Source organism: Hyla sarda, chromosome 6 (assembly GCF_029499605.1).
Source record: "Hyla sarda isolate aHylSar1 chromosome 6, aHylSar1.hap1, whole genome shotgun sequence".
NCBI lineage: Eukaryota > Metazoa > Chordata > Amphibia > Anura > Hylidae > Hyla > Hyla sarda.
This window is the reverse complement of record NC_079194.1, coordinates 105,982,566-106,008,711: the sequence shown is the minus strand read 5'-3', so window position 1 is coordinate 106,008,711 and position 26,146 is coordinate 105,982,566. Positions and strand designations below refer to the sequence as shown.

General features: G+C 43.9%; 2 protein-coding genes across 4 annotated transcripts in view; both read left to right on the top strand.

Annotated features, from left to right (window-relative positions):
• UBA3 (ubiquitin like modifier activating enzyme 3) overlaps window positions 1–1,097 on the top strand; it is a 57,417-nt gene extending 56,320 nt beyond the window's left edge. For all 3 annotated transcript variants that reach the window (XM_056524583.1, XM_056524582.1, XM_056524585.1), the window contains one exon: window positions 574–1,097. In XM_056524583.1, the coding sequence (XP_056380558.1) occupies window positions 574–662 (89 nt within the window). In that variant the 3' untranslated portion in view covers window positions 663–1,097. The remainder of the gene's footprint in view (window positions 1–573) is intronic.
• Window positions 1,098–9,555: 8,458 nt separating this feature from the next.
• TMF1 (TATA element modulatory factor 1) overlaps window positions 9,556–26,146 on the top strand; it is a 58,031-nt gene continuing 41,440 nt past the window's right edge. The window contains exons 1-2 of the mRNA XM_056524581.1: window positions 9,556–9,889; window positions 18,065–19,242. Of these exons, the coding sequence (XP_056380556.1) occupies window positions 9,748–9,889; window positions 18,065–19,242 (1,320 nt within the window). The 5' untranslated portion in view covers window positions 9,556–9,747. The remainder of the gene's footprint in view (window positions 9,890–18,064; window positions 19,243–26,146) is intronic.

The following is a 26,146-nucleotide window of genomic DNA, read 5'->3' as shown; positions in this document are numbered from 1 at the left end:
CCTATCAGACAGGAGAGAGCACAGAGGAGTGCTAGCCCACCCTCACTTACTGGACTTTGTCCATGCCTGTGCTTCAGCTTAGACAAAGCCATGATTTTATAAGCCATGCTTTCTTAGGAAGTGTATTAGAAAGGTTAATGTTTTGCCAAGATGTACAACATATTAAAAGTTTTTGAACCTGACAGTGCCCATTTAAATTAGTTATGGTCTAATTTAAGGATAAACTATTGTTGTTATATCTAGGAAAATACCTTAATGGTCTATTCACATGTACAGTATCCAGCGCATATGTGATGCACAGGATTTGATGCTGCAGATTTGAAGCTGTGATCAGTCATTTCGTTTTTATAAAATCTGCAGCTTTAAATCCTGTGCATCAAATATGCCTCTTCAGTAGCATTGCAAAATAGCTGAGGAGACAACCTTTGCAGGGAAAGTTGGAAGGGACTGCAATGTCAGCTGCCAGGGAGGAAGGGGACTGATTCTGACCAGCACTTTCCATCAGTTAGAAAAGCTTGCTACATTTTTCAATTTGTATATTTAAAATGTTTTCTAATGTTTCTACCCCCATAGAGCTTGGCCTCGTCGATGGACAAGAGCTTGCTGTTGCTGATGTTACCACACCGCAGACTCTGCTGTTCAAGCTTCATTTTACAACTTAGCCAGACAGACCTACGCTGTGATCCAAGTGGCCACTTTTAGTTATTAAATTATAAGAATTGTGCAGTAAATTATACTGATATGCACTGGGATGGAGGGCAGAGTTGGTAACAGATCGGCACCATGATGGTGTATGGTTTTCTAATTGCCTTCCATCCATATGGTAATTTAAAATGCTCATGTAACATAGTCCCCATTAAGCAATTATTTATTAAAGGGGAAAAAACACAGATTTTAAAGATGACCCAGGAGCATTTTAAATCTACTTTTAGGAAAATCCACCATGTACAGTGTTCTGTTGGTCTGATAACTGCTGTGTACTGTATAAAGCCATTTATGTTTTATGTATGTCCTTTTCTTATGACAAAACATGCAAAGTGTTTTGTAGGAGACTTGTAAACAATGTAATTAGGCAGAATAAAACCCTCTTTACCTTGTGTATGAGAAGATTCTATGCTGCAACAAGACATACCAACGGTCCCATACTGCACTGGGGTCTTGGTTTAGAATCCACATGTAGTATAGATGCTTTTTCTTTGCTCACACATTTAAAAAAAAAAAAAAACAAAAAAAAAACATAGAACTAAAGTAAAATTGTGGCCAAATGTTGAGACTGACACAAATTGCTGCTTCGGTTTTTGTAGCGGCAAATTCCACTAACTACATTGGTATGAAGAGTGACCAGATGAATTGCAAAGTCTTTCTTTGCCATGAAACAAACTAACTTTATCACAAAGGAAAAACATTCTGCTGAATTTCACCCCTGCCTTAAGATTCATTTCAGTGATTTTCTCTTTAGCTCAGGATTTTTTTTCATAGGTATAATGCAACATGTAAAAACATAAAAATGCTGCGCAAGCATATAACATTGTTTGCATGTATGCATGTATAAAAAACCCCAAAATCCATTTGTTTGGGGGATCTTAGTCCTGTTCTTCTTGGCTGAGCAGTTGAGTACTACAATTCCCAGAATGCATTATTTTCCCTCAGCTCTTTATCACAATCCTCCCACAAAACTAATGCCAGTTCACCTCCCAGAACTGTTGCAGAACATCTTATTTCACAGCAGACTATCACACAATCAGTGAGATTGCATTACCTGATGTATTCATTCCCTGTCTGCTCCTTTGCCTGTGGAATCATTTAGCACAAGAGAGGATGGTCTAAATGCACTTCATTCTACCTTTATGTATTTTATACAGGAAGATAGTGGCATAGGCAGTAGGTGATAGTTAAAGTGGTAACATCACTCAGGGCGTGGGGCTAGAGCTCAGACAATTTCCAGCCAGGCCTCTTGAGACAGCAGAGGATAATGCAAGGTCTTGGGAGAGGAGGAGGAGCTGGAGACAACACCACCTTGACAATGAAAGAACTACACAACTTCCTGTCGGGTGAATGCTGGAAAAGCATGCTGAAGCCAGTACAATTTGTTATATATCTTAGGGTATTAGTCTTTTTCAAATACAATTGTCTGAAACCAAAAATACCCCTTTAGCAAGGCAGCTGATATTACTCCTGCCATGATGCAAATTGTGGCTTTTTCAAATTGCCAAATTGGTTGGGGTCCCACCTATGAGGCATTTAGGGCATATCCTGTGCATAGGTAGTGTACATATGTAGTTTGTGTAGTGGCACAGTGCACAGTTATGACTGTTTTAGATGTATGTGCAAATGGGCCATACCTTGATCATGTAGTGCACTCAGTATGAGAAGACAGAAGTATGGCACATTTCTACATACAGATGTGGACAAAATTGTTGGTAAAAAGCAACAACCCATAATGCTTCCTGAAAGAATTTAAAACTGACAAAAGTAATCAAATTTTACTGAAAATTACCTGATTCAATTTTTTTTTCCTTTTAAGCTTTTTATTGATCAATTCATAACTTAACAAAAATATTTTTAAGGCAATAAGCATCTTCAATTTTTAGCAATCATAAACCAATAATTCATTGATCTAACAATCCTTCAAACTTATATATTATTATTATATCACTACGGGTTTTCAACACAACTCTTTACATGGCCCAAAAAATTTCCAGAAACAAAACGAGACAAAACAAAACAAAATGTAATTAAAATTAAAAGGGGGATCCCCCCGCCCTTCCAGTATTCAGGACCGGCATCAACTTCTATTTATCCAGTTATTCCAAATCAAAATAAATTTGTCTGCTTGTCCCCTTTTTAGATATATCGCTCTCTCCCATGCCACAACCTTCTCCATCTTCTTAATAAAATGCTTCTTAGTTGGTGGTTTTGGGACCTTCCAGAATTGTGCTAATAATTTTCTCGCATTATATAACAATCTACCTAGGGCTTGTTTAGTATGAGCTGCTATATTTAAATTATCTAAGAATCCCAATATACATATTTTTTATTCTAAAGGTATCTCAATTTCCCAGATAGACCCAATATATTCTGTAATTAACTTCCAATATCTGTGAACATATAAACGTTCCCAAAACATATGAGTAATATCTGCAGAGTCGTGCAAACAACGAGGGCATTTTATCATGTTTTCAATATCCAATTTTAAAGAGAAGGGCCGGCATTCTATAAGACCTATATACAATATATAATAATATTTCCCTTTCTCCCAATGCTTGGATTGGAATATTCTTAAGGGCAGTTTTCCACTGTCCTTCGCTAATATTCGCCTGCGTTTGCCATTTAAGAAATGCAGGTACCGATTGTGCAGGGCCTCTTTATAGCTAGTAATTGATATATTCTAGAAATACCCCCCCCCCCCCCGCTTTCTTTATTACTAGATCTAATACTGGGTCACTTGTTACGATTAGAGAGATTTGCAATCACATGTCTCAGCTGTAAGTATTTAAAGAACGCTTCAGCAGGTATCTGGAAATCCCTAAAAGAATGAAAACTATCCAATTTTAAAAGATCTTTTACCCAATTCACCCCAGTCTTCTCCAATTATCCAAACCTTCCAATTTATTTCTGGGAGATATACCTGATGAAAATTAGTTATCGCTTTTGAATTGTTTAACAGAATCCTTTTGAAAAACAAAATAATGAAATTGGCCTGAAAAAAATGATGGTACCCTGAACTTTATTTTTTCTGTGATATGACAAGTATGCTTTAAAGGGAAACTGTCATCAGTGATACTGATGATAACCATACTTACCTGTCCCTGATCCGTGGTCCCGTTCTCTTCTTCGTTCGGACGGCAGGCTTGGTGCACGGATGGCACGCTTATTTGCTAGTTCTGCCTGTGAGCAGGCTCTAGGAAGCTGTGAAGTCTTTGTGCTTTTATTGAACAAACCTCCTAATGATAACAGTATTTTTTTTAAACATAAAAAACGTATAATGCACTGTTCCAAATTACGCACAGTAAGTTTTAAAACATTTTATGGGTTGTAAAGAACTGAAAATTGTCATTTGTTGTGTTTGCAGCATTTACTGAAACCAAAAGCTTTTTCAATCAAACTTAACAACATTTTAACTTTTTAAACATTTTAACATCGGACCCCTTATTTGATAAGGTTCTCAGTTAGAAACTCCACATACTTTGCAGAGGTCATCTTTACACCTTTGGGGACCCTAAAGGGGTCTGCCAGCTCTCTTCCCATGATTCCGGCCCAAGACATGACTCCACAACTGCCTTGCTGATGTCGCAGCCTTGTAGGAACAGGGTGGCCATCCACCAACTATCCACTACTCCATCCATCTGGACCATCCAGGGTTGCACGGCACTTATTAGTGAACAGGAATGTTTGAAAATTAGTCTCCATGTATTTTTCTGCCCAATGCAGCCGTTTCTGCTTGTCAGCATTGGTTAGTGGTGGCCGAATAGAAGGTTTATGCACAGTTGTAAGATCCTGGAGGACTCTACACCTTGATGTTCGTGGGACTCCAGAGGAATTAGCAGCTTCAAGTATCTGTTTGCTGCTATGTAATGGTATTTTAGCAGCTGCTCTCTTGATCCGATGCATGGATCTGGCAGAAATCTTCCTCAATGTTCCTTTATATGCACAAACCCCTCTGTGCTCTGAATCAGCCACAAATCTCTTAAAGGGGTAGTCCAGTGGTGAAAAACGTATCCCCTATCCTAAGAATAGGGGATAAGTTTCAGATCGCAGGGGGTCTGACCGCTGGGGCCCCCTGCGATCTCCTGTACGGGGCCCCAACAGCCTGTGGGAAGGGGGCATGTTGACCACCGCACGAAGCGGCGGCTGACACGCCCCCTCAATACAACTCTATGGCAGAGCCGGAGCGCTGCCTTTGGCAATCTCCGGCTCTGCCATAGCAATGTATTGAGGGAGCGTGTTAGCCGCCGCTCCATGCGGTGGTCAACACGCGGTGCCTGGCTGGCGAGCCGGGGCCCCGTACAAAAAGATTGCGGGGGGCCTCTGCTGACATCTCTGTCCATTTTAAGAACTATCCAGAGTAGGAGAAAATCCCCATAGCAAACATATGCTGCTCTGGACAGTTCCTAAAATGTTCAGAGATGTCAGCAGAGAGCACTGTGTTCCAAAAAGAAAATAATTTCCTCTGTAGTATTCAGCAGCTAATAAGTACTGGAAGGATTAAGATTTTTTTTATTAGAAGTAATTTACAAATCTGTTTAACTTTTTGGCATCAGTTGATTTAAAAAAAAAAAAAAAAAAAAAGTTTACCACCAGAGTACCCCTTTAAATTGGGCTCACCTGGCAATCTAATTATCACAGGTGTCCGAGATTGTTTTCAGTGATCAAAAGAGCCCTGAGATACAATGCCATCCATGAGTTATACAGAAAAACTAAATATTTCATCTTTGTGACTCTCAAATATAATTAACATAAATATTTGGAACAGGGTGTAAACGTTTGAATTATATTTCATCTCATCTTATCTCATAAAAAAATATATTGTAAATAAACAAAAACTCGTGGTATCGCCGCGTGCGTTAATGTCCAAACTATAAAAATATGTTAAGTAAACGGCATGGTCTATAGCGTATGCATAACAAAAGTCCAGAATTGCATATTTTTGGTCACTTTGTATAGCATATAAAAATGTATAAAAAGCATGTTTAGAAACTCCCATCAAAACAATAATGGTGGAAAAAAAAACATATCACGGTGCAAAACATACTAATTTTCTTAAAACAAGTAATTTTTTTTAACGTAGTAAAACAAAATAAAACCTACATACCGTAATTTGGGTATCGTATTGGACCTATAGAATAAAGATAATGGGGGATATTTATCAAAACACGTCCAGAGGAAATAGCAACCAATCAGATCACTTCTTTCATTTTTGAAAAGGCCTCTGAAAAATGAAAGAAGCGATCTGATTGGTTGTTATGGGCAACTCAGCAACTTTTCCTCTGGACAGCTTTTGATAAATCTCCCCCAATGTGTCATTTTCACTGAAAAGTGCACTGTGTAGAAACAGGAGCCCCCAAAAGTTAGAATTTTTTTCCCACAAATATTTTGTTTCTTTTTCCATTTTGTGGTGAAATGATTGATGTCATTACAAGTAAAATTGGTGGCGCAAAAAACAAGCCCTCATATGGGTCTGTAGGTGATAAATTGAAAGCGTTATGATTTTTAGAACGCGAGAAGGAAAAAACAAATGTGCAAAATCGAAAAATCCTCAAGGGTGTTAAAGGAGATCTGCAGCGATAACACGGGGGGGGGGGGGGGGTGTCCGAATGGGGCCCCGGCATTACCGCACTATGGGGGAGATTTATCATTCCTTTTAGAGTATTTTTTGTCAATGTTTAGGAGCAGTTCAGGCGCAAGCAGAATATTTTGAGACTTTTATGCGTCTCTTGATATAGACAGTTTCGCTCTTTTTTCCTACCTGTAGAACTTTTTCTTTTTGACCATACAGTGGTCATGTATTTATCATTTGCCACTTTTGTCAAAAGTCGCTATTTTGTGCGCAAAGGTACTTTTTTAGGTGCAAAGCTACACCACCTACCAGTAGACGTAAGAATCACATCTACCTTCCACAATTCAACCTTTAACCCCTTGTGGATGGCAGCATCCCACTCCCCTTCTATGATATGTGCTCAGGAGCTGAGTGCGGGTCATATCTGGGTGGTCCTGCGGCTATCTGCCACCAGGACCCATCTCTAATGCCAGACATCACCCATCACGATGATGCCCGGCTTTAACCCCTTAGACACCACAATCAAATTTGATTGTAGCATCTAAAACGCAAGTAAAAATGTCCCGGCAGCTCTGTGAAAGTAAAAACACCTAACCTGCCAAATTCAGGACCCGGGAAAGTGTCTACTTCCCTCCCTCACAAGCGTCTAGAAAAAGTGTATGGGGTAGAGCTTTTCCCACCACAGCAGAGCTGCGCAAAATTCATCATCCTGCTGCACCTTCTTGATAAATAAGATGCACGCTAGTCAAAGCCACCACCCAAATAAACGTGGGAAAATAGCTCCACCGTAGACATTCTTTGATAAATCTGGGCCTATGTGCCGGCTAATGCGTGTATGGTTGACCTCAGTGAGGTCGACTGTACGCCCCCTACCCATACGGCTCTATGGGAGAGAGGCGGGAAGGCACGAACGCTGCATCCCCACCTCTCCCATAGAACTACATGGAGGAGGCGTGCCGGCTGTGGATAGGTGATAAGTTGTTTTTGCTGCAGATTTCCTTTAAAGGGTATGAACAATTTTATCCACATCTGTATGTGGAAGCTGACGTCTTCATAAACTGCACCTCAATGCACGCTGGATGTAGTGTGTGCGAGATCACTAGAAATGAACATAGTGATCACATAACCTTCTAGAACAGGGGTCTCAAACTCGCGGCCTGTGGGACGATATTTTGGGGCCCCCTACTTGGCAGTAAAGTTTAGTGTTAATGCGTCCCTCGCCAGGGACGGACTAAAAAGTCAGGCACGTTTGTTACCAGAAAGGAAGACGGCAGTGACGTCACAAGACCTCAACGGACAGGAGCGCAGCGGAGTTCACGTCTCTGCACCAGGCTGCCACATAGTGCCACTTGTGGGTAAGGGGATGCCAAGCCTTTCGCATTTGTTCAATGTAAAATTATTGCTTATGGTACAACACGAGTTATAGGTTTGGGTCAGCTCCAGAGCCATAGGGTGTATCAGGCAGGGCATGCTGGGCGTTGTAGTTAGTAACTGCTACTTCCAGCATGCCCTGATACAGCGTATAATCTAGAAAGAAAGCAGAAGGCGCTCCATGTGCGGGATCAGCAGGTCAGGCCCATAGGGAGAGGGAAGAGATCTATCCCATGCCGCTTACCAGAGTTGGTTGTGTGCACACAACAACGGAAAGCGCCTGAAAGTTTGTGTGTCCTCATCCGCAGCCCTCCTTGAGATCGATAAGCTAGGAGATAGACCGTGGGAGTAGGAAATGTCGGCGCTGTATGAAGGAGCCAGGAGAAGTAGTGGCATAAAATCAAGGCAGGTTTATTGAATGCAACGCGTTTCGCTGCGCATGCGCAGCGAAACGCATTGCATTCAATAAACCTGCTTTGATTTTATGCCACTACTTCTGGCTCCTTCATCCAGCGCCGACATCTCGTACTCCCACGGTCTATCTCCTAGCTTACTGATACAGCGTATGGCTCTGCAGCTGACCAGACTACAACTTCCAGCATGTAGCACTATATCATAGTACAGTATAGGTTATGGTGCAACATGCTAGGAGTTTTGAGTCACCTACAGAGCCATAGGCTGTATCAGGGCATGCTGGGCATTGTAGTTAGTAACTGCAACTCCCAACATTCCTTGACACAGTGTATGACTCTTTTTGGTGGAATACTTCCTTTACCTCCAGCTGCCTCCAGATAATTTGAGACCCCTCTTCTAGAACAGGGCAACAAGACATTTTTGGATATATTAGTCTATACAGTTTTTGTATACATAAAAAAAACAAAAAAAAAAAACGTATGCAACCGTACAGCAAACCATGGCCATAGACTTTCCATTCAAAACCGTATGCACCATATTGCATACGGTTGTCTCCGTTTTTCAAACCACACAGTTTTTAACTTTTTTTTTCTGGACAGAAAACAGTGGCCTACCACGATTTTTGGTCCGGGTGAAAAACCGTATTAAACCGTATACGTTTTTAGTTTTTTTAACATGGGAATCAATGGGAACCGTACAGACCTGTATGTGTGTACGGTTCCTTCCAGTTTTCACTATACGGTTTTTGACTTTGCACAGTTTTTTTCTTGGAATTTCAATCAAACAAGTGAAACTTTATTCATAATGGAGTGAAATGTTCAAAACGTATACGTTTTTATTCTTAAAAAACGGATGCAACCGAACATCATTTTTCATTTTTTTACACACGTTTTGATACAGTTTAATCAGGTTTTGAGGAATAGTTTTTTTTTTTTTTTTTTTTTTTTTTTTTTATCAAAAACCTGTTAAAGAAAACTGTATTGCAAAAACATGGTGTGAACCATAGTGCATAGCTTTGGCTGTCTGGACACGCTGGGAGTTGTAGTTTTGCAACTCCAGGAGGTCCATAGGTTTTAGGACAGCGTTTACCAACCAGGGTGCCTTCAGCTGTTGCAAAACTACAACTCCTAGCGTGCCCAGACAGCCAAAGCTATGCACTATGGTTCACACCACGTTTTTGCAATACAGTTTTCTTTATCAGGTTTTTGATAAAAAAAAAAAAAAAAAAAAAAAACGTATTCCTCAAAACCTGACTGAACTGTATCAAAACGTGTGTCCAAATTTTTATCTGCATACGGTTGTAGTTTTGCAACAGCTTGAGGCACCCTGGTTGGAAAACACTGTTTTAAGAACTGGATCACCTATTCCCATAGGATACCAATAGAAGGGGATAAAACTAATCCCAAAATGATTAGATCCCGTCGCGCAGTGACAGCTGTCACGTCGCGGAATCACATGACCAGCTCGCGTCACGCCTCCAGGACAAACCAGCGGCGCCTCATGATGACGTCCTGACTAGACGGAGTCACCTGATCAGTCCTGAGAACGCCTTTGGGAAGACCGCTGTCGCGCTGTGATGACGTCATGATGGGGTTTGTTTACTGCTACGTGTTCGGGAAGTGGTAGGAGATCGGTGGCGGCCGGTGGTGTGGGCTGCCGGGGCAGGAGGAGGAGGACCCGGCACCATGAGCTGGTTCAATGCCTCACAACTTTCCAGCTTCGCCAAGCAGGCGCTGTCCCAGGCCCAGAAATCCATAGACCGAGTACTGGATATAAAGGAGGATGAGACAGCCTGGGCAGACTCCATCATCAGCCCCTATGAGGAGGGTACGTGTAGCAGGGTCACCGCCTCCTAGTGGGGTGTCATGGTATTGTATATGGTCTGTCCACCAGTCTCTGATGTCTGGGAGTCATTTTAAAACACGTGAAGAGGAAGAGTGGTGCCGTTGCCCATAGCAACTAATCAGATTGCTTCTTAAATTTTCCTGAGGCCTTTTGTAAAATGAAAGAATTGGGCTATTTGGTTGCTTTGGGCAACTGCACCATTTTTCCTCTGCGCAGGTTTTGATAAACCTCCCCTAATGTGCCTGTGGCAGTGTGCACCAACTCCTAAAGGGGAGCTCCACCTTCAAGAGGATCTGTGGGGATTTCTAACATTGCTATGTACTGGTATATATATATATATATATATATATATATATATATATATATATATGTCCTGGGGGGATCACATACCTGTTTGTGGTTTGTCAATCCGCCCCCCCTTGTTATGGAGTTATGGGGTATTTTATTCCCATCTGACAGATTCCTAAAACCGCCAGATGGGCATGCAGGTTTATGATGTGCAGGAGGTATGGGTGGGCTTTCTGGGCCGGGGGTGTGAATAACTTACATCTGTGCAGTATGCGCTCCCCTCGCTTACTTCTGACGTAGTCAGCAGGATCTGGCAAGACTGACTATATTAGAAGAAAGCGAGGGGAGGTCGCTGCAGGGAAGTTATTCATGCACACTGCCCCATGAGTCCAAACATACCTTCATTTGCTCCAAAATTATTCCTACCCATCTGATGGTTTCTGGAATCGGTCAGATGGGAATAAAATACTGCAAAATTTCAGAACGGGGGGGGGGTTTGGCGATCGACAAACCGTAAATAGATATGTGATCAACCTCCCCCCCCAGGAACCTATACATACCACTACATAGCGATTTCAGAGATGACCACAGGTCCTCTTTGAAGGAGATCTGTAGTGCAAAATAACTTATCCTCTAGGTCAGTGATCTTCAACCTCCAGATGTTGCTAAACTACAACTCCCACTCCCTGCATGCTGGGAGTTGTAGTTTTGCAACATCTGGTGGTCCGCAGGTTAGGTTGAAGATCACTGCCCTAGGTGATAAGTTATAGATCACGGGGGTCCCCGAGCGCTGGGGCCCCCCGGGATCTCCTGGATGGGGCCGCAGCAGTATGCTGGAGAGGGGGCATTCCGTCCCCGCATGATGCGGTGGCCGACACGCCCCCTCCATGTACCCCATATAGATACATGGAGGCCGCGTGTCTGCCACGGCTTTTTGCTGGGGACAAAACTTCACTTCCTGCAGACTGCCGCGGTCCCGTCCAGGAGATCCCGGGGGCCCCAGCGTTCGAGCCCCCACGATCTATAACCTTATAACGATATATCCTTTGGATAGGGGATACATTATTTTGCGCTGGAATACTCCTTTAAGGCAACCAGCCCTTAAAAGGGGGCTCCACCTGTCACTATGCCCTAATAGGATGTATAGGCAATTGATCTCTTGATATGACAGCTGCTTTAAAAAATGAGCAGGGCTGAGGGAAGAGCTGTATAAGAGCTGTGGTATAATCTGTGGGACCATTGGGCTGTGGTTGTGGCTGCAGGGCATTTTTGACAATACATTTTCTTAAAAACAAACAAAAAGAAAAAGCGCATTCACACACAACTGCTGCTGATCTGCAACTTCAAATCCGTGGGGGATCCAGTGTGTGCGAATGCACCCTTAGGGTATTTGTACACTTGATGGAATTTCCGCATGGAATTTTGCAGCAGCAGAGTCCATTGATATCAATGGGATTCTGCTGCTCTGTGCACATGGCAGAATTTCCGTGGCAGATGTTTCTGCTGCAGAAATCCCAATTCCTGAGTCATCAGAGAGAATAGACTTGTCTATTCTTTCTGCGGAGTCTGCAGGGAAATTCATTGCGGTTTATGAAATGGCGCGTTTCCGAGTGGTCCTAGCGTTGGCATGTTCTGCCAGTGCTCCGCTGTCGGTGGGAATGTCTGCACTGAAATTTTCCATGCTGACGTTCTCCCATGTGAAAGTAGCCTAATGTTGCTGTTGTCTCCCGCAGCTGATTTTTCTACCTATTGAGCTCAACGGGTAGCAAAATCCCCTGCTGAAAATCTGCGGCAAAATACAAAGGTGGGAACGTTCACATTACACTAACCTGCTAGTAAAGGCTGAATGCAGTCCTCACACGGCTGTGCATGTTACTTTTGTTATGTCTGCCATTTGCACAGTTATTCTGAAAAATGTGTCAATACCATTATGCAAATGAGGGTGTTTGGTGCACTTTGAGGCATTATTTAGCCCCTTAGTCAGTGTTTCCCAACCAGGGCACCTCCAGCTGTTGCAAAACTACAACTCCCAGCATGCCCGGACAGCCGAAGGCTGTCTGGCATGCTGGGAGTTGTAGTTTTGCAACAGCTGGAGGCGCCCTGGTTGGGCAACACTGCCCTAGGTGCACTGCTGCGTCTGCCTTTCAGCTCAGATAAGAACACCTTCTATTGTGTATTCACGAACCTCCCCTGAGATCTTGCACTTTCACAGTAAGAATGCTGTGCCTAGGGCCCCCCTGCTAATGGACCCCTACTGGACATGTGTTAGAAGAGTCACAGTAGCACACCCACTTACAATGCTATGGACCTGGAGGGACGCAGAGGTAGCTTTTCTGTGTGTATTGTCCCCAAGGGAGAAATGTTTTGTGTTGTTGTGTACTGATATTGTGCTTGTTAAACTGTTGGAAAAAATAGTTGTGTCTTGTTGCAAGGAAATCAGAAGAGTTCTTTTAAGGTTGACCCTGTTCTTTTTATCAGCTTCATATGAACAGGTGTGTTCCTTTAAGTTGTGGATGCCCTTATATCTATTGCATGTACATTGTCTATGGCTTTCATGCTTCTGCTATTTTTATTGCATCTAACTCTTGGTTATGTTTAGCCAACGTCTGATTCATTTCATGATCATCCGGTAGATGACATTTCCACCCTGACAACATTCCTTATGAATCTGTGTTTGCAGGTCATTACAGAGCTTGAGTCAAGGTAATGAGAGATTAAAGGGGTATTATGGCTTTATGCATCTTATCACCTATCCAAAGGATAGGGGATAAGGTGTATGATCGCAGGAGTCCTGCCGCTGGGGACCTCCACGATCTTGGTGCAGCCACCGGCATTCTGTGCCGGGCACTGCCTCAGAGGCGGGGATGTGATGTCACACCACGCCCCTCCATTCATGTCTATGGGAGGGGGAGTGACGGCGGGACCCCTGCAATCATACACCTTATCCCCTATCCTTTGCATAGGGGAAAAGATGTATAAAGCCGGAATACCCCTTTTAAGTCAACGTGCTTTTCAGCACTGTTTCTGGCCTCTTGTATATGACATTTTTACCTCTGCTCCATCTCTAAGTGTCAGTCGTTCAGTGGGTTTATCTTCTATGAAATCTTGTATATACCGCACAAACACAGAATATCCTGCTCCCCTATATCTCTTTAGCACAATCTCAGCTTAGAGGACATTTAAAAATCAGTATTGAGCAGTGTAAGCTGTGAATCAGTAAGGATACATTCACATCACCGGCTGCACCGTGCTTGCACCGTCTTTTTCTCTGGCTTTTCTCTACAAAAATAACTGCTGCTATTAAATACAATGGGGTCCATCGGGACCCGTTATTTCCCGGTATGCTCCGGCAAAATTACGGCCGGCAAAATTACGGCCGGCAAAATGCAAAAATAAAATAAAAAGAGGGAGTTTGACGGACGATTTTGCCGGAGCATACCGGCAGTGTGAAAGGGGCCTAAACCTCATGCGTTTCTGTCTTTCTTATTGCAATCCTTCCTCCTTTTTCCCTATTCCTCCTCCTTTTATGGACAGCTTACATTTTTGTTCACATAATATCTCTGGACGCCATCTCTGGTATACATCGGGATACTATCAAAAAGGTTTTACCCATGATTGGTAATAGGTTAGAATAGACCAAATGTTAAAAGTTACATTCAAATTTTTGCCAACTGGTTTCCCATGTGTGGAAGGGGCTGGTGGCCATAGTAGGAACTGAGGAGGAATCAACAGTATAGTGACCTCACTACTCTGTCTTCTTCCCTCACTGAATTAACAACAGAATTCTAGCCAAAGTATAGGGTTGGGTGGGGGAAACACTGGGTGCTCAACGCTTGCAACAGTTGTGTAATATCACAGATTCTCCACGGTTCAGCAAAGCGGCTGTCATTGTGACCAGTTTGTGGAAACTGGGAGAACTGGCTGGATCCCACCTTTACTGCATGTAGTCTACTGGTGACTACCCATTGCTCTGCTTCATGGTAGCATACGATTCATCTGTGAGAGGTAAAAGCATAGTCACACTAGAAAGCTTGATAAGTGGATAAAGAGGCATTTTATTTGAACAGATATATTCCAAACGTAGAAAAGAATGTGTCCAGCACTGGAGGTTTGCAGGTAAAACGAAGCTTGCTTTATTATAATCCTGGACAAATGTCACATACAGAGGAGCCTGTCTGACGGGTTTCACACCTGCCGATGCTTAATCATAGGCATACAATACAAACCACATTGTTAACGGGGTACTCCGCTGCTAAGCGTTTGGAACAAACTGTTCCGAACGCTGGAGCCGATGCCGGTAGCTTGTGATGTCATAGCACCGCCCCCTCAATGCAATTCTATGGGAGGGAGAGTGACAGCTGTCATGCCCCCTCCCATAGACTTGCATTGAGGGGGCGGGCTATGACATCATAAGCTGTCGGCTCCAGCGTTCGGAACAGTTTATTCCAAATGCTGAGCAGCGGAGTACCCCTTTAAAATACATGGGAATGGGGTCACATGACCCATTACATCAATTAAAATTCCAAGGCAGTGTGAAAACCAGAAATGGATATATCTGTTGCAGTTTCCTGGGTAGCTGTTCACATTCATAGAAGTGATAATTGCCGCCCCTTCAAATAACTCATAAAAGTTATTTGAAGGGGTTTTTCAAGTGCGGCAATTATCACTACTATGAATGTGAACAGCTACCCAGGAAACTGCAACAGATATCTCCGTTTCTGATTTTCACACTGCCTTGGAATTTTAATTGATGATATAATGGGTCATGTGAACGCATTCCCATGTATTTTAACAATGTGGTTTGTATTGTATGTCAGTCTATGATTAAGCACCAGCAGGTGTGAAACGTGTCAGTAGGCTCCTCTGTATGTGACATTTATCATTGTTTATAATAAAGCAAGCTTTGTTTTACCTGCAAACCTCGAGTGCTGGATACATTCTTTTCTACGTATGCAGATTAAGCCGAGGGCGGGACCAGCGTTTCCGCAGCACAGGTGGGCTGGAGTTCGGCAGCACGGGTGAGCGGACATAACGCATATACTACCGGATATATTACAAAGTTTCGTATATTTATTCATACTCTTGATTTAAAAAAAAAAAATCTGTTTAAATTCAACACACACCTGTAGTATTGTTACACACCCTAAAAACCTTTAATCTGTTATCTAAAAGGTATTGCGCTGTAGAACATTTTTTAATATTATCCCCAGGCTGCCGGCATATAAAACAAGAACTTACCTGCTGCTGCTCTCGACCTCTGGTGCGATCTTCTTCCTGGTTGCCAGTGATCAACACATCAGACTGTGGCTGAGCTAACCACCGGCCTCAGCGGTGTTGCGTCTAAGCCTGCGATAGGCTGAGCGGCAGTGTGACATATTGAGCCCCGGTACCAGGAAGATCATTGGGACTGCCGATCAGCCTATTGCCAGCTGAGGCAGGACATTGCTGCGGCCAGCGGTTAGTTGAGCCGCAGTGTGATGTGTTGACCACTAGTAACCATGAAGAAGACCGCATCGGAGGTCAGGAACAACAATACAGGGGCAGCGAGGGAGTGGCGGCAAGTTTTTGTTTTATATGTTGGCAGCCTGGGGGTAATGTTAAAAATAAATATTCTACAGCGGAATACCCCTTTTAAACAGACCCTGAATCCATACATACCTCTCATTACTGACCCCTCCAGCACCGATATGCAAATTTGGCTTTGGAGCCCACTGGGCATTTTCCTCCCCTCCTGGACCCCAGCACAATTCAACCCCTTCACCAGTTAGTCATTCCTCTCTGTACCCTGGTCACTTCAGGAGTGAGTAACTGGTGAAGAGGCCAAACTGTGCTGGGCTCAAGCAGCCAAAAGGTACGCCCAGTGGGCTCTAAAGCCTGATTTGCATATATTTTTAAATCAATATCTAGACGCTGGAGGGGGTAATTATCTAATGAACAACTGTATGTATGGATTCAGGATCAAAAGCCCTATACAGCCACGTCCTTACTTTAGACCCTAAAAACCTGCTTAATAATCCAGGACTTTGTCAGTATTCTTGGTGGGAGGTGCATCTGGCATGCTCATTAAATATACCATTTAATAATATTAAGGGGGGGGGGGGGTCTCTCTTAAACATTTGGTGCGTATGCCATAACTGTGAGTCTTACCACTTCCCTCATAGAATTTAATGGCCAGGAAGGAAGGATCCTCTGTTCACCATTCCCCAGCTGCCACACTCTATACAGCTCAGTGGAGAGGTGGCCATACTGTTGCTTTGAGAATTATACCTGAATGGTCCAGATATACTCTGACATTGGATGTGAAGAGATGGAACCACACACTGGTTGCTATGGTAGCTGTCTGAATCCTATTGATATAACGACAATAGGAGAAGGAAACGGAGCACACACCTGATAAATCCTGCTGCATCGATTTATTTCAAGTTCTTCTGGAACATAGATAGGACATCACCCTGAATCACGAGCAGAGCTGGATGGCAGGAGCGTGCACCCGGAGGGACATCACCCCGCATCACGAGCAGAGCTGGATGGCAGGAGCGTGCACCCGGAGGGACATCACCCCGCATCACGAGCAGAGCTGAATGGCAGGAGCGTGCAACCGGAGGGACATCACCCCGCATCACGAGCAGAGCTGAATGGCAGGAGCGTGCAACCGGAGGGACATCACCCCGCATCACGAGCAGAGCTGAATGGCAGGAGCGTGCACCCGGAGGGACATCACCCCGAATTACGAGCAGAGCTGGATGGCAGGAGCGTGCACCCGGAGGGACATCACTCCGCATCACGAGCAGAGCTGGATGGCAGGAGCGTGCACCCAGAGGGACATCACCCCGCATCACGAGCAGAGCTGGATGGCGGGAGCATGCAATCGGAGGGACATCACCCCGAATTATGAGCAGAGCTGAATGGCAGGAGCGTGCACCCGGAGGGACATCAACCCCAATAACAGGCAGAGCTGGATGGCAGGAGCGTGCACCCAGAGGGACATCACCCCGAATCACGTGCAGAGCTGGATGGCAGGAGCGTGCACCCGGAGGGACATCACCCCAAATTACTAGCAGAGTTGGATGGATGGCACTCTCCGGGTGCACGCTCCTGCCATCCAGCTCTGCTCGTGATTCAGGGTGATGTCCTATCTATGTTCCAGATGAACTTGAAATAAATCGATGCATCATGATTTATCAGGTGTGTGCTCCGTTTCCTTCTCCTATTGTCATTATACTACATCCATCTATTCACGTGTAGCACTCCCTACTGTTCCTGGTCTGCTAAGGACCACCCCTCTGTGTTGCTTGTCAGCAATATATATATACATATAGGACTCCACGCAGGCAGTGCCTGGTCTTTCTCATTTATTGGGGTTGTGAATCCTATTGATGTTCCCCCATGGGTCTTGTTCTGCTGGGCATTAGATAGTTGCTTCAGCAGCTGTACCTCCCTCCATGCATTTACCACTCTGCATACCAATGTCCGATCCGGTTGGACAGTACCCACCTAAAGAAGTTCTCTCTCTTGGAATCTGATTTCACAGAGCCTTTGGATCACTTCTTCTTGTGTATTTCTAAACTGGAGATGACATATAAGTTGCTTGTCAGGGTAGCCTGCTCTTACCTGTTATAGAAACAATGTGCATTTCATTGTAATATATTATTTTGGCAGTGTATTGTGTGCACGTGTTTTACCTTTTAGTTCCTTATTTGAAGTTCTTTTTAATTGAAAGGATTTTGCTGTCATATTTTCATAAAGAAACAATGTAATGACAGCAGAACAAAGAACTACATAAAAATACTTTTGTGTATAGAGGAAGCAATACAGCTTTTTATGTTTGTATTAGATCTTGCTCATGTTCACCTTTCCTTTTGTCTCTAGGCAGTGGTTCTTCTATCAAAGGGAGCTGGGAAAACTCCAACTGGGGAGGACAGTCAGAGGAGGATCAGACCCAGGTGATATTATCGCCAACCGCCATTACCAAACCGGTCAGAAGAACTGTGGTGGACGAGTCTGAGAATTTCTTTAGTGCCTTTCTCTCTTCACCAGAGACTGTGACGGTTAGTTCTGTGGTCTCTAAGCCTCCCACCAAATCTCAAAGACCCAAAGAAGAAGTTAAGCAAAATTCACCCAAGCCTATAATCCTACCGAATAATGACAACCAGTCCAGGGATGAGCTCCAGGAGGAACAAGACTTGAAAATAACTTTATCCACAGACTTATCCACAGAGAAGGACAAGCGAGAAGAGACAACTGAGGAGAAATGTGACCTGGAAAAGACCGTTCAGGAATCGAGTGACTCTTCTGAGGATCTGCAAGGACCTAAGTCAGAAGAAGAGGCCATTGCTTCTTCTCCAACTGTTCCACCAGAAAATAAGGACAATGGGCTGGACCTCAAGGACCAAAAGCTTGAGGATCGGCAGACTAATACCCCATCCCCTCCCATCAGCACTTTCTCCTCTGGCACGTCCACAACTAGTGATATTGAGGTGCTAGACCATGAGAGTGTTATAAGTGAGAGCTCTGTCAGCTCCAGACAGGAGGTGACGGACTCCAAGGGAAACCTTAGCCTGATGCAGAACTCCTTCCAGCTCTTGTCACCCTCTGCAGAATATAGCCGCCTGGATGAATTTCCTAAGCTGACAGAAAGCTGCTCATCCTCCGATGCCTTTGAAAGGATAGACTCTTTTAGCGTACAGTCTCTGGACAGTCGCAGCGTCAGCGAAATCAATTCCGATGATGAGCTGCCGGGCAGGGGGTGCACGCTGGTAGCCATTGCGGTTAGCACGTCCATCCCAAGTATGGACATTACTAGTTCTACAGAGAGCAAAACTGATGATGAACTCATTGAGACAACAATGCTTGTGCATTCGAGTGAGGACATCGAGATGGAGGAGAGCGGAAGGAGCGCAACCCCTGTAAATTCCGAGCAGCCGGATCTCCTTGTCACGTTGCTTCAGATGCAGGAGCCAGAATCAGTCAGGCAACAAGAACTGAGGGAGGAGCAGGAGACAGACCATAAGCCAAAGGTTGATTATACAATGGAAGATATGCAAAAGGTAATAAAACACAAAACCATTGAAAACATCCTGGCTGCAACGGATCCAGCTTCCTTTTGCTTCACAATTTCAGGCCGATTGCAGGTGCTCTAAATTGTCCCATGGCTTTTAGAATCTCTCTATTATACAGAGATCTATTGGTCCCTGTTATCAGCCACTTCAGCCTATAGTGTTGTTGAATGGCTTGGTTAAAGGAGTACTCAAGAGGAAAAAAACATTTCAAATCAACTGGTGCCAGAAAGTTAAACAGATTTATAAATTACTTCTATTTAAAAATATTCATCCTTCCAGTACTTATCAGCTGCCGTATGCTCCACAGGAAGTTGTATATTTTGTTTCCAGTCTGACCACAGTGCTCTCTGCTGCCACCTCTGTCCAGAGCTGTTGGAAATCCCCATAGCAAACCTCTCCTGCTCTGGACAATTCCTGACACAGACTGAGGTGTCAGCAAAGAGCACTATGGTCAGAATGGAAAGGACTTCACAACTTTCTCTAGAGCATACAGCAGCTGATAAGTACTGGAAGGATTAAGATTTTTAAATTAAAATAATTTGCCAATCTTTATAACTTTCTAGCACCAGTTGATTTGAAAACTGTTTTATCCTCTGGAGTACACCTCTAAGAGCCTAGGTCTCCAAACTGTGAAGCTCCAACTGATGCAAAACTACAGCTCCCAGCATGCTCGGACAGCCACCGCCTGGAGGCTCACAGTTTGGAGACCACTGTTATATGGGATTGTTCTTCCGTTATAATAGTATTGATTGCACAAAAATAAATCATGTTGCAAAACTACAACTCCCTGCATGCCCAGATGCTATCCGGGCATGCTGTGAGTTGTAGTTTTGCCATAGCTGGAGGTCCACAGTTTGGAGAAAACTGCACTATGCGTTGGGTCCTCTACTTTCCCCATATAACCTCCTGATTTGTTTCTACAATTGCATCCATATTACTCTCATGTGAAACAGGCCATAGGAAGGATTTGCCCCAAATTTTCCACTGAAAATCAGCAGAAAACCACGGAAAAATCCCTGCACTCCATAATTCCTATCTCACATCTTGATTATAGGTTTAGTGTTGTATGAAACCGGAGTTATTTATTTCTGGTATACAGATTCCTATTATATCAGCATGATAGATAGAGCATTTTAACATGGTTGTCTGCAACTGAAATAATTAAAAAAATGACCGTATTTTAGCTTTTCTATTCTGCAATGTCAGCCAAAGTGTGTCCCACGCCATATGGGTTGTCACTTTTGGAACAGATTCTCAACGATTGATGGCAAAGTAAGTGTTAATACACTATTGAGTTGTTCATAATCCACCTCGAATTACAGGCAATGTGGCATCAGATTTGGTTATCGCTTTTGCATAAATGGCAAAAGCGATACCAAGCGATCACCAAAGATTGGGGTAATACAAGCAGTGTCTCTACTGATGTAACAATAAAGTAGTCCCATTTAGGAAAATCTATCCCCTATTTAAAGGATAATGGAAAAGGGTCTGATCGCAGGGGTCCGACCACTGGCACCCTGCCCACTGTCTCCTCTAAGCTGCTTCGGCTCTCCTTGTGCATTGAGCGGGGGTCGACGCCTCCTCCGTGCATCTCAGTGGGAGAATAGAGCTTCATATCTCCTATAGAGATGCATCGAGGGGGTGTGCCAACCCCCGCTCAATGCACGTGGAGAGCCTGGGCGCCGTACAGGGGATAGATATTCCTAAACAGCACTACCCCTTCTATAGAATGCAGTTATGAGACGTGACCACATCGGCAGTGGCACCATTTCCATAGTACAGTGGTCCCTCACGTTACAATATTAATTGGTTCTGGGACGACCATTGTATGTTGAAACCATTGTATGTTGAGACCAGAACTCTATGGAAACCTGGTAATTGGTTCTAAATCTCCAAAATTTCATCCAAAAATAGGAAAAAGTGAGGATTAAACAAAAATAAGAAGATAACTAATACAGATAAAGCAAATCCTTACATATAAAAGTATAAAGATCTGCTGGGAGATGTAAATCTATGTCAGTGTTTCCCAAGCAGGGTGCCTCCAGCTGTTGCAAAACTACAACTCCCAGCATGCCCAGACAGCCAAAGGCTGTCCGGGCATGCTGGAAGTTGTAGCTTTGCAACAGCTGGGGGCACCCTGCTTGGGAAATACTTGTCTATGTAGAGGACAGGAGCTTCTTCCGGGGTCCTGTACAGCACACGCAATGTCCTAAAAAAAGTAACATGGAGCCGCCCTCACCTGGTGTCCAAAGGAGCAAGTAATCCTGGTACAGGTAAAGTGTACAGAACATGTAATACCTCCCTGTACTGTAGGGGGCGCTACCAGACACCAGTCAGTGCATACACTTCAGTAATACAGGTAAAGAGTACAGAACATGTAATACCTCCCTATACTGTAGGGGGCGCTACCAGACACCAGTCAGTGCATACACTTCAGTAATACAGGTAAAGAGTAAAGAACATGTTATACCTCCCTGTACTGTATGGGGCGCTACCAGACACCAGTCACTGCATGCACTTCAGTAATACAGGTAAAGAGTAAAGAACATGTTATACCTCCCTGTACTGTATGGGGCGCTACCAGACACCAGTCACTGCATGCACTTCAGTAATACAGGGGTTTTACCAGTAAATTGTTCATTCTGATTGGTCAGTTCTTCCGGCCATTGACACATTTCTCAGATCTGGACTGTCTGTACATTGTATGTTGAGTCTAGTTTCAACTTACAATGGTCCAGAAAAGACCATTGTATGTTGAAACTATTGTATGTTGAGGCCATTGTAAGTTGAGGGATCACTGTATATAAAATTTATGGTCCTCTGGGACCCCCACCAATTCTGAGGGTCACAAAGCGGATTAAGCGGTGCCTCCCTGCACCGTTTTACGTAAGAACTGCAGCTGTCCCATTGCTGACTAGGGCCGAACTGCAGTTCCCCACAATGAACGCTGCTGGGGCACCACTGCTGTACAACGTAAATGTGAGTGGTTGGCCTTTTTGCGGTGCTCGGTGATTTATCAACTGTAATTTTTTTTTTTAACAATTGTTGCCGAATTTTTGCGCACTCTTACGCCAGCCTGGACAACACTTTGGTGTCCACCTCTAAGCCGTTTTTGTTATTTATGAAGAACAGGCCGCTCTTTGTTACACATGACTTACACCCAGAAGTTGGGACTGAAAGGACTAGCGTCTGACAGCCTAGATGCCTCTGGGGCTATTAAAGGGGTATTCCAGGAAAAAAATAATGTTTTTCTTTTTATATCAACTGGCTCCGGAAAGTCAAACAGATTTGTAAATTACTTCTATTAAAAAAATGAATCCTTCCAATAATTATCAGCTGCTGAAGTCGAGTTGTTCATTTCTTTCTGACAACAGTGCTCTCTGCTGACACCTCTGCTTGTCTCAGCATTAGAGGTTTGCTATGGGGATTTGCTACTACTCTGGACAGTTCCTGAGTAAAGCAGAGGTGTTAGCAGAGAGCACTGTTTTCAGAAAAGAACAACTCAACTTCAGCAGCTGATAAATACTGGAAGGATTAATATTTTTTTTTTTTTATAGAAGTAATTTACAGATCTCGGCACAGCAAAGAAAAAAACGTCTTAGAGCGCTCACCTCGGACACCAGGTTTGTAGTGCAGAAATGGCTTTCTTCACGTTTAAGGCTGAAAAGACATCGCAGGGAGGTGGAAGGATGGAACAGTTGCAGGTGGGCTCAGCCGGTGGGTGACGGTCCGTATCGTGCACTTGTGCTTTTTCCTGGAATACCTTTTTAATGATATTATGTATGGGATAACACTTCGTAGATTAGATTTATCTATGGTCCAGGTGGCTGGAAGCGGCCTTGTTTGGAGCGGGCTCGGCTTTATACTCCTGACCAGCATTTCACGTACACATCCGACAACTGTCAGGAAGTTTTTAATCTGTACAGCATAATAAAAATAACCCCTATTCAGAGCAAGTTTGGCGGGGAAGGAATCGTGCGGCAAATTATTTCTCATTATTGTTTGCAACACAATGGGGATAAGAGGGGGGGAGAAAAAACTGTATAGGTGCTAATAAAACATAGCTTTTAATAAGTCGTCTAAAACACACTGATTTAAACAAAGTGATGTACGAATAGGTGACAAGGCAGGTGTCAGCCCTGTGACCTAAGGATAGACACTAACAAGGCTGTTAAAATTGCATGTAAAGGGATTGTCCCACAAATGCAGTAGCCCAATGTAAATTGTATGCTGCTGATAGATAATATAGATATAGTTGCTAGCTATGCCCAACGCGTTTCAGCACATGGTTACATGTGACCTCATCAGGGGCTAACTGGCGTAGAACAATACAGTTATTGTATATGAGAATTAATATCGGGGTAGCTCGATACAATAGCGACCCCAACAAAGAGCGTGCTGGATGTGATGCACAATACTCATTTACAGCATATAAATGACAGGACCCGGACGCAACCTGCAAGGAAGCACATAAGAACAATGGTCCTCAGTAAGCATATCATTACCAAAAAATAGTAAGGTACCTGTAAAGCAGAAGAGATAGTTACTCACGGTTATGGCGTCTATCTGGGATAAAACCTGACGATGTGTGTATAACCCGCAGTGGCGGGGAGCCTAGCTTCCGTGCCGGCTACTCACACACATGTCAGAGAAGAGCGGCGTCTGACGACTTATCCGCTTCCGGTCTAAGGTGGGCGTGGCCCGGCTAACGACGCCGTCTCCATGCCAGCGCCAAAACAATGGAGAGCGCGTCATCCGTCCCGCTGATCTCGCGGGGCGGTAGCACGGGCATAGTTAACCCTAGCCGACCCGAAGGTAAGTCAGTTACACTGTCCCAGGATAGGACAGGTAGGAAAATTAGCTTTAAATGGCAGCCCAAAAATACACTTTGGATATGTGAATTAGGGTAGGCGAGAGCCTAGCCAGACATTTATACTGAGTCCGATATTAGACATTGAGTAATGTATAACAGGGGAACAGTACATGGATTGGCACATCTAGGTAGTACAGATAGAGTAAAATTAAGAAATTTGAATATTCATAATAATCATTAATTGAGAGTAAACAAGCTAGAGATCAGAGACCCAGAATTAAACAGAGAAGGATATCGGATAAAAATATTAACCAAAAGCAGCTCTGGTGGATAAGGGGAGGTAATGAGGGACGATATCCCAAAGATTGGGGTACCAAAAAGTGTCCGAGGGGTATTGTAGGGGAAGCCCTAGATGGAGGGTGGAGAGGGATTAGCGGGGGCCTAGTGAGCCTATATAATGCCTAGGCATCCCTAAACTAAGCCCTATGCCTAGGCGGGGTGGCCGCCCTAAAAAGGGCGGTCCCGCTCTGGAACCTAAGCCTAGTGTGCCCTAGTATTCCCTAACTAGGGGGTGTACTAGCTAATTGGCTGACTACAGCCACCCCTAACTACCTAAGAAAAACACCCCTAATTAGCATACCCCCACGGACACTTCTAGAGAAAACTCCCATAGCAGAGCAGCTCATTCAGTCCTTTGGGCGTGACAGTTTCTAGATTAAAGATCCAACGTGCTTCACGCTGTAAAAGAAGCTTGTCTAGATCCCCACCTCGAGAAGATGGATTCATCTTTTCAATTCCAAAGAACTGGACCTTTCACAGACCTTAGATTAAAAAGTAAAAAACAACCACCCACTAGTGAAATTTCCTGTATTGAAGTGTTTAAGGAGCTGGTTGCCCGAGACCTTAAAAACCTCATCAAGTTGGATAGCCCAGTTAGAAACAACTTATCATTTGATGAAAGAAGAGCTATGAGGGAATTGATAGAGAACAATAACATAGTGATAAAGCCCTCGGACAAGGGGGGGAATACGGTCATTCTGGGTAGGGACCAGTATAAAGATATGTGTTATAAAATCTTGAGGGATAGAGAGTCCTATGAGATCCTCTCTGGTGACCCCACACAGACATACAAACAGGAACTCACACTTATTCTAGAGAATGCTAGATCTGAAAAGTTAATCAGTGATAAAGAATTTGAATTTTTGACTCCAGTTGCCCCAATCACCCCCACGTTCTATGCGTTACCTAAAATTCACAAAGGGGTCACACCCCTTAAGGGTCGTCCTATCGTCTCAGGAATAGGCAGCATATCACAGAACGTGGGAGTGTATGTGGATAGAGTCCTTAGACACTTTGTCATGTCTTTGCCATCGTTTACACGTGACACAACGGACCTTTTATCTAAACTTGATGGTTTAGTGGTAGAGGAGAATACCCTTTTAGGTGGAATCGATGTGGAAGCATTATATTCCTCAATTCCGCACGATCAAGGCCTCAAAGCTCTATCCTATTATCTGTCTTCTAGGGGCACATACATGCAGAGTCACAATGCCTTCGTTTTGAAATTGATGGAATATATCCTTGTCCACAATTACTTTCTCTTCGACGGACGCCATTATCATCAACTAAAAGGGACTGCCATGGGCAGTCCCTGTGCGCCAACCTATGCTAACATCTTTTTAGGTTGGTGGGAGGCCACAATGGCGTTCGTCGGAGACAGAGAAAAATATCTGGACCTTGTCCCATTCTGGACAAGGTATATAGATGATGTTCTTGTATTGTGGACGGGCACAGCTTGTGAATTTAAACAATTCATAGAATCCATTAATCAAAACGATTTGGGCCTTACTTTTACTTTCACTCTGGACCCATCCTCCCTTGATTTCTTGGATGTGACCATTGTGAAGGATGCACTAGGTGGGCTTATTACTAGGGTCTTTCGGAAAGCCACTGCTACTAATAGCCTCCTGAGGTGGGAGAGTTGTCACCCGGGACCCCTTAAGAGGGGTATCCCGAAGGGACAATATCTCCGCCTCAGGAGGAACTGTACACAAGAGAGGGAGTTTTTGAGACAGGCTG